The sequence below is a fragment of the Echinops telfairi genome, unplaced genomic scaffold (assembly GCF_000313985.2).
Source record: "Echinops telfairi isolate 266 unplaced genomic scaffold, ASM31398v2 ScPeMD7_7356;HRSCAF=8355, whole genome shotgun sequence".
Classification (NCBI taxonomy): Eukaryota; Metazoa; Chordata; class Mammalia; order Afrosoricida; family Tenrecidae; genus Echinops; species Echinops telfairi.
Window position 1 is genome coordinate 895,040 of NW_022111256.1, and position 9,175 is coordinate 904,214.

The 9,175-nt window shown below is 51.0% G+C and overlaps 1 protein-coding gene across 1 annotated transcript in view; it reads left to right on the forward strand.

Annotated features, from left to right (window-relative positions):
- Nucleotides 1-8,197, forward strand: part of C1R (complement C1r) — a 10,144-nt gene extending 1,947 nt beyond the window's left edge. Inside the window, exons 3-11 of the mRNA XM_045296005.1 lie at nt 606-798; nt 1,088-1,234; nt 1,342-1,538; nt 1,827-1,974; nt 2,074-2,195; nt 3,995-4,073; nt 4,337-4,492; nt 6,586-6,660; nt 7,121-8,197. Coding sequence (XP_045151940.1) covers nt 606-798; nt 1,088-1,234; nt 1,342-1,538; nt 1,827-1,974; nt 2,074-2,195; nt 3,995-4,073; nt 4,337-4,492; nt 6,586-6,660; nt 7,121-7,890 — 1,887 coding nt within the window. The 3' untranslated portion in view covers nt 7,891-8,197. The remainder of the gene's footprint in view (nt 1-605; nt 799-1,087; nt 1,235-1,341; nt 1,539-1,826; nt 1,975-2,073; nt 2,196-3,994; nt 4,074-4,336; nt 4,493-6,585; nt 6,661-7,120) is intronic.
- Nucleotides 8,198-9,175: the final 978 nt, after the last annotated feature.

Genomic DNA, 9,175 nt, shown 5'->3' on the forward strand with positions numbered 1-9,175 from the left:
GCTCCTGAGTTCCCCGAGGTCCTCAGCTGAGCGGGACGGCGGGGGCAGTTTCATTTCAGTGCGGTGAATGGGGTAAGCAGAGCCCTGCAGGCGTTGGGAAGGAAGGCATGGTCCAGGAGGGGCCAAGAGGACCGGGATGCCTGAGGCAGAAGGGCGCGAGCCCTGGGGGAGACGAAGGAACATCTGGGGTGTGCTTCACTCCCTCACTGCCACTGAGTGACTTCCGATGCGTGCATGCATCGGCGGCGGCCCTGGAGGGCAGAGCAGCCACTGGCTCTGAGGCTGTCCATCTTCACGGGGTTCGAAAGCCTCCTCGTTCTCCCGTGGAAGAGGCGGCAGCTGGTGCCTTCACCACCGTGGCCCGGATACTTAGTGGCCCAAGTCCTAAACCACCACACCCCCAGGACTTAGTCGGGGCCACAGAACAGACGAGGGATTTGTCCCTGGGAGAGCCAGGTGGACAGATGCAAACCCCCTGGGGACCTTTGCCACCATCAGAAGGCAGCAGGTGGTGACCACCTGGGGGCCATGATTCCCTCTGTAGGACCAGACAGAGGGGACTTTCTGACATCTCTCTTTTCTCTCCGCTGTTCTTCTGCCCCCAGATCTCCGCAGACAAGAAAAACCTGGGGCGGTTCTGTGGGCAGCTGGGTTCCCCGCTGGGCAACCCTCCTGGGAAGAAGGAGTTCTTGTCCCAAGGGAACAAGATGCTGCTGACCTTCCACACGGATTTCTCCAACGAGGAGAATGGGACGGTGATGTTCTACAAAGGCTTCCTTGCCTATTACCAGGCTGTGGGTGAGTGGTCCCGCGAGGAAGCCCCCATTTCTGGCCTTGGCCGTCTTGATCAAGGGCCCAGTAAATGAGCAGCTTGAATACGAAGGAGCCAGAATCCTCACCTTGTGTCTTCCTCCCCTCAAGAGAACTTCTTCCAGAAGTCTGCCAACATTGGCTCTCCCCCATCGGGGAGTTCCACGAGGTCCCAGTGGCCTCTGGCGATGGACCTTTCTGAGACCAGAGCCCGACCGCCCCCTCCCAGATCCCTCCCTGGCAGGAACTTCACCCTTGCCTCCCGAATGCCTTCCAGACCTTGACGAGTGTGCCACCCAGCTCAACTCTGTGGAAGAGGCTGCCCAGCCCCTGTGTCGGCACCTGTGCCACAACTACGTGGGCGGCTACTTCTGCTCCTGCCGGCCAGGCTACGAGCTTCAAGCAGATGGGCATTCCTGCCAGGGTGAGGGCGCGTGGGTACGGGAGGGAGGCAAGGACGACCGCCAGGCTTGCTGGGTCCGGGGCAGGGTCTGCTTGTGACCCGGGCCCGACTCTGCCCTCCCCTCCCAGCGTCCTGCGGCAGCGAGCTGTACACTGAGCCCTCGGGCTACATCTCCAGCCTGGAGTACCCCCGGCCCTACCCCTCGGACCTGCGCTGCAACTACAGCATCCGGGTCGAGCGGGGCCTCACCCTCCACCTCAAGTTCCTGGAGCCTTTTGAAATCGATGACCACCAGCAAGTCCACTGCCCCTATGACCAGCTGCAGGTACATCTGACCTCCTGAAGGGCCTCTTCCTCTCCTTCCCGTCCCCCTCTGGCTGCTCCCTTCCCCCGCTGCCTCCTGTGTCCTCCGGGGACAAGAAAGACCAAGGTTACACGTGGGCTGGGTACGTTCCTACCCCCTACCCACGCGGGCCCTGGCAAGTCCTTTCCCCCTTAAACTGAAAACACCCCCAAAGCAGGATTCCCAGCACCTCTAGCCACAAGCGATGACCCAGGTGGCCCTGGGGGAAGTGGCCAAGATGGGGCAATGACCGTCATTCCTCCCCTCCAGATCTATGCCAGTGGGAAGAGTATCGGCGAGTTCTGTGGCACGCAGAGGCCCCCCGACCTGGACAGCAGTGGCAACGCCATAGATCTGCTCTTCTTCACAGATGAGTCCGGGGATAGCCGAGGCTGGAAGCTGCACTACACCACGGAGAGTAAGCTGGCGTGGAGGCTTCTATTGCCGGACAGGGTTGGGTGGAGGGAGCAAGGAGCAGGGAGTCTGAGATAAACATGCCCTCTGGTCTCCCCAACAGTCATCAAGTGCCCCCAGCCCAAAACACTAGACGAGTTCACCATGATCCGGGACCTACAACCCAAGTACCAGTTCCGTGACTACTTCATTGCCTCCTGTAAGCAAGGCTACGAGCTCATGGAGGTGAGAGCCCAGGGCTGGAGAGAGAGCTGGGCCAGCAGGTGGGGAGTCATCCCGGTGACAAGGGTCACCCGCCCCACTGGCTCTCAGTCTTGGCTGCACATGAGAAACACTAACAAAGTTTTAAAGATACGGATGTCTGGGTTGCCCGCTAGAGTTTCCGACTCCACTGGCCTGGAATGGCGCAGTGGACATTGGGATCATTTAAAGCTCTCCAAGTGATTGCAATGTGCAACCCACTTTGAGAACCACTGGCCTCCTCCAATAGCTCGGTTTAGAATTAGGCGTTGAAAAGGCAAAGGTGGAAGTGGCTTCAAAGAGTGGTATGCTCAACAGCACACAGGGATTTGCTGTAGAGCAGAGACCAGGACACAAGCCCGCCTCTTGCTCCAGGAAGCACATTGGTAGTCTCACTTCAGGCCACCCTCCTGTCCTCCGCTTTGCAGACCCAGGAAAGAACTCGGCTTTATCACCGTGTTCAGTCCCCTAAAAACAGAACCTGCAAGGCTATTTGTAACCCATACTATTAGGGTTATCCCTGGCCAGGTAGCCAGGCCTGGACACCCCCTCCTTGTTTAATAGATCCTCCTGAAAAACAAAGGCGACTCAGAGAAGAGATGGACAGTATGTCCCTAAGTGGCCATTAATTCCCTCAACAAATATTTCAAGTGCCTACTAAGTGCCACGCGGTGTTCCAGATGCTGGAGATGCAGTATTCAAAAACACGCGTAGTTACCCAGTCTTTGTGGAGCAGACATTTGAATGTCTCCTCAAGCCACCTCAGCCTGGTGAATCGTCCCTTGTTCCAGGACACTGCCAGTCCCATCAGAAGGTCCGGAAGACTAACAGATGCTTTGCTCCCTTTCAACGCCACCAGCACCTTTCCCTTTGCACTGGCCGTTCACATAGATATAATGAATGTAACGCAAGTCCCAAGTCCCAAGCATCTTTGGGAGGTGCTAAGAGACACTAGCATTTTGGGAAAGGCTGGGAGAAGTAAACTGATATTGGCATCACCTGGGGCACATTCCAGAAGGATGAGGGATATGGTTCTGCTTCAGAGCGGGGTCTTTTGTTTCCACACAAAAGAAACACAACCTCCTTTGTTTTGTTTATTATTCATTATTATTTGGTTCAGTCCCACAACAGCTGGGAAACTAGAGTACTACTTAAAAACACATACTATTAGCGTTATCCTGGGCCAGGCACCCAGGCCTGGACAGCCCCTTCTTATTGAATGGATTCACCTGGAAGACTAATCAGACTCAGAGAAGAGACGTATAGGATGTGCTTGAGGAATTCCACTGGGAAACGTCTAGCAGGGGTCCTCAAACTTTTTAAACAGGGGGCCAGTTCACTGTCCCTCAGACCCATTGGAGGGCCGGACTATAGTTTTAAAAAAAACTATGACCAAATTCCTATGCACACTGCACCTATCTTATTTTGAAATAAAAAAACAAATGGGGCAAAAACACCCAGCGGGCCAGATAAATGTCCTTGGCGGGCGCATGTGGCCCGCAGGCAGCAGTTTGAGGATCCCTGGTCTAGAGAGACTATTGGGTCTAACAGTTAGCCCTTGCTCGGTGTGTGAGTCGTTGATCTTGTCTATAACTATAACTCTGGTTGGGGAGGGCAGGCTGGGGAGAAGGAATGAGCTCACATCGATGGGCGGGGCCGGGGGGGCTGAGGACTGAGCCCTTGAGAGATGTCTTCTCACTCCTTGTCATCCCTACGCAGGTAAGAGACAGAAGGGAGTCACCGCATCCCTTTTATTAATGGTGCCTCTGCCTTTGCTCCAACAGGGAAAGCAAGTGCTGACATCCTTCACAGCTGTTTGCCAAGATGACGGCACATGGCACCGTGCCATGCCCAGGTGCAGGAGTAAGTCAGGGCTCAAGCACATGTCTGCCCCAGGGACCTCCCAAGCCCAGGCTGAGGGACCTACAGGGAGGGAAGGAAGAGGGGGACACTTCCTTCCTGTGTCCTTCAAATCTTATGGCCGATCACAGGAACACATGAACCTCCATCTCAGCCCAAGGGCTCTTCCACCCAGATTAGAATGTTACTCTATCTAATTCCCATCCATCTCCAGCGTCCTTCCCGGGGAGCATACTTCTCTCACGTGACTCTGTGTTCTTTCAAAGTCAAGGACTGTGGGCAGCCCCGAAGCCTGCCTAATGGGTACTTCCATTACACCACCACAAGGGGAGTGCACACCTACCAGGCGCGCATCCAGTACTATTGCCATGAGCCATACTATAAGATGCTCACCAGGGCCGAAAGCAGTGAGTTGGAAAGAGGTAAGAGTCTGGAGCCAACAACCCCTGAGATTCCCCCCAATTCTTTTTTTTTTCTTTCATTTTACTAGGGGCTCATACAACTCTTATCACCATCCATCCATCCATCCATTGTATGTCAAGCACATTTGTGCATTTGTTGCCCTCATCATTCTCAAAACATTTTCTTTCTACTTCAGCCCTTGGTATCAGCTCCTCAGTTTTTCTCCTCCCTCCCTCCACCCTTTCTCCCTTCTTCCCTCCTTCACGAACCCTTGATAATTTATCAATTATTATTATTTTGTCATATCTTACACCGTCCGACATCCCCCTTCACTCACTTCTCTGCTGTCCATTCCCCAGGGAGGAGTCTATATGTAGATCCTTGTAATCTGTTCCCCCTTTCTCCTCAATTCTTAATCCTTAGGGGATATGCATTGGAGCAGGGGTGTCAAACTGGCTGCCTGTGGGCCCATGTGGCCCCCGAGGTAATTTTTTGTGGCCCTTGATGCTCTGGAATAAAATGAAAATAGAAAAAAAATTGTTATGAAGAAAATAGCGCTTAGGGGAGATCGAGACAATACTGTACACAGAATTCCCTTGTTAACCCTTTAACTACTGAAGACGAGTCTACACGTAGCCCAGTGCCTTCCCTGGGGGCCTGTGGATGTGGATAAACGTGCTGACTCAGTTCCAGTGATGTTTGGACGCCATGTGTCTGCCACTCTCAGTGTCACGTCATGTGAACAGATCCCCATAGTGAAAAGGTTAAAAAGAGCACTCTGGGTTGTGCTGGTATGAATCATACCTTGTGGCAGCGTGAGTTAACATTTTTAGAGGGAAGCCATTACGATTGTGCATCACGTTTGTCAGCTGTCCAACATTTTGTGTTTTTTATTAGTTACTTTGTTATATTTTCTGGTCACAACATAAGAGGTAAGTGAAAACTAGTAGGAGGAAAGAGCTGGCAAGTTTCGGGGGAAAAAGAATAATTTTAGTTTTATAAATACATTAAATAAAATAAATGTTTAAATAAAAGCAATTATATAGTGTCTTAATTATCCTATCCATATTCCTGAATCCTCACGTCAAACTATAAATTTAACAAAATTTGTAAATGTGATGTGGCCCGCGTGAATCTTGCCTGTTGCCCCAAATGGCCCGCGTTTTCATGGAGTTGGACGCCCCTGCATTGGCGTGTTGGGCCAGGGCACTGGCTTAAGGGGCCTAAATCACAAGGCCAGGAGGCATCTGGTAGACTTGAAAAAGGAGGCAACTGGGTGGGGTTTTTTTAACAGTTCCCTATTATCACCATTACCAACACCATCCCCATGATCACCAACACCACAACTACCGTCATGACCTTGACCATGACCGCTGTCCCAACGCCAGCAGTAACACATCGCCATCACCTCCCCCGTCCTCCTCCTTATTGTTATCATCACAACTGTGGCAACGCCGTCCTCGGGCTATGGGGTTGCAATTTATCGCAAGTAGGTATGCTGGTACTCTCAAGTTCACCAGCGGCTATCTTTAAAACCTATTTTAATAAAAGGAATTAGACGCATTATGCATTTGAAACGAATGAAAACGGAGGGGGGGATCTAGATTATAGAAGGTATTAGTTAAGAGCTGGACTTTAGGGTTAGCTCACCCTCTTGGTTCTGGGACTTAAAAGTTTCATGACCTCGGGAAAATTACTTAAGCTAAATGTCTTCATTTATAAAATGAAGACACTGTGAAAACATACCTCAATATGTCACTGTGAATATCCAATGCACTTACACAAATAACGTGCTTGATATACGGTCAGCAATCAGAAAACATTAGCTACCTTTAGTATCATAATCTCACTACCAAAATGCAAGCATGAATACGATGTCGGCAAATTTGGTTTTTATGCCTACTTTCCTGAAAAGGGATAATATCAAACATATGGCTATACATTCATAAAATGCATGAGCTTCTTAACGCTTTCCAGAGTCTATCTTTGTCTAGCTGTGTGCCTGATGGTCCTTGGCCATGCCGAGTCCTTATCTCTGCTGTCCAGTGTTGTGCACTGACCTCTCACCTATCGCCACCCTGCTCAATCCTCTCCTCCTCTCCTCTCCTCTCAGGGACGTACACCTGCACAGCCCAAGGCATTTGGAAGAATGAACAGGAAGGAGAAAAGCTTCCCCGGTGCTTGCCAGGTGAATGGGAACTCCGGGGGCCATTCTCGGTGTCTTTTGCAATCCGGCGTGCTCTCTGAAGAGCTAGGGCACAGAGAACGGAGAGAAAGGGAGGAAGGAGAAAAGTCAAAGATCGAGATGTGGAGTAAGGACCCCAGAAAGGGGAACATCCGGAGAGAAAGGCACCTAGAGGACCAGGGTCAACATTGGCATTCTCGGAGTCTCACTGGGAGAACAGGAGGTCTGCTTTACTCCCCCCACACCCGCCAACTTAAAAAGAGAGAAAACGTGGCCAAGAATACACACTCCCAAGAAAAGAGGTTGACAACAGCCCAAAGAAGGAAGTGTGGGAACGGGAGGAGGAAGAGGGAAGGGACAGGCCAATAAGAAAGGATGCAGTGGGGAACGGAATGACCACAGAGAGCAGGGAGGGACAGAACTGGAGCTGACCTGGCCTGGCCTCTCTTTCTCTCTTCTCCAGTGTGTGGGAAGCCAGTCCACCCAGTGGAATCCAAACAGCGAATCATCGGAGGGCAGAGGGCCCGGCCAGGCAACTTCCCCTGGCAGGCGTTCACCAACATCTACGGGCGAGGCGGGGGGGCCCTGCTGGGTGACCGGTGGATCCTCACAGCTGCCCATACTCTCTACCCCAAGGACCACTCCGCACAAGGCAACGCTTCTGTGGATGTGTTCCTGGGCCACACCAGCGTAGAAGAGATCATGAAACTGGGGAACCACCCCATCCGCAGGGTCAGCATCCACCCAGACTACCGTCAGGACGAATCCAACAACTTTGAGGGGGACATTGCCCTGCTTGAACTGGAAAATAGTGTCACCCTGGGCCCCAACCTCCTCCCCATCTGCCTGCCTGACAACGATACCTTCTACGACACCGGCCTCATGGGCTACGTCAGTGGCTTTGGGATAACAGAGGAGAGGATCGTTTCTCACCTCCGGTTTGTCCGTCTGCCTGTAGCCAGGCGAGAGGCCTGTGAGAAGTGGCTCCAAGGAAAACAAAGGAACGATGTGTTTTCTCAGAGCATGTTCTGTGCTGGAGACCCGAGTCTAAAGCAGGATTCCTGCCAGGGGGACAGTGGTGGGGTCTTTGCAGTGAGGGATCCCAACAGCGATCGCTGGGTGGCCACAGGCATTGTGTCCTGGGGCATTGGGTGCAGCAGAGGGTATGGCTTCTACACCAAGTTACTCAGTTATGTAGACTGGATCAAGAAAGAGATGGGGGAGGATGGCTGAACCCCGGGCTCCCGAGGTCCGGATCCGGAGGGCGGTGTGTAAAAGAACATGATCCGACCAGGTATTGATCACCACCAAGAGCCCGTATTAAAACCACTGACGCAGAGCAACACGGTGTTCAATCCATTTTGTTTCTTGAACGCTTCTCCACGCCCTTTCCCGGACACAATCCAAAGAGCACCGCTCCTCCCCCCAGCACTCCGGAGAGTGTTTTCCCAATCTCTCGTTGTCATTTTTCCTCCCCGTTTTCAGATCGTTGAGTGGTTGCCTAAAACTTTTGCCAAATAAAGATTCACGAGAAACAACAGCCTATCAAGTGAGTAGACCAGTTGGCCAGCGGCCGTCATGCTGACCCCAGCTCCGGGGGCCCTCGCATGTGCCAGAGTGGAATTGTGCACAAGGGCACTTTCGATGATTGGTCTTTCAGAGGTAGCTTGTCAGAACTTGCTCCTAAGGCCCCTCTGAGTGAACTCAGCCCCCACCCTTTTGGCTTTCCGCCAAGTGCATTTGTACGGCCCAAGGACTTTCGATGAGTCAGGATGGTAATTAATTAATATGAAAATGTTTATGATCCTATTTAAAATATTTACTTAGGGAGATCATGAGAATAACTTAGCTTATACACACATTTACAATTAGGATTATGAGTACCCACTTTTGTATTTTGTTTTGAAGTCACAATATATAGAAAATTCTGGGTTTTCTCACATACATAGCTGTCAATGTCACAGCTGCTCGATTTTTGGTCCCTCCTTTTGCAAGCTTTAAGGATTTTTTTAAGAGAGGAGTACTATGAAATATTTATTTCCAAGTTGAATCACTAACAATATTTTAAAATCACTTGTATTTCCTATCATCTATTGAATGTTCAGAGAAAGATCCAAACTTTGACATGAGCATTGACCTCTATTTATGATAGACTATTCTCAGGGTATTATTACACAGCTAACTGGACTTGTCTGAACCATTTCACAGGAGCCAACATAAACAGGTGTGAATTCAGAAAGAACAGTGTAGAGTTCAAACCTCCCCAAGTCATCAAAGCAGCGACATCATCTCACCCCAGCACTAATAGCAAAGTCGAAAAAGAAAAAGAAAGAAATCAAATGTTGTCCATGGTATAGAAAGATCTGAGCCTCATACAAAATGCCACAACCCCTGAGGGACATTATATGATGTTTCCTTTTAAAAATTAGAAATAGAAATCATGCTGGAGTCCAAAAGAAAGGCAAATGGATATGGAGAGCCCAGGGAGGAGTGAGAGGGGTGCCGTTATATTGCGAGA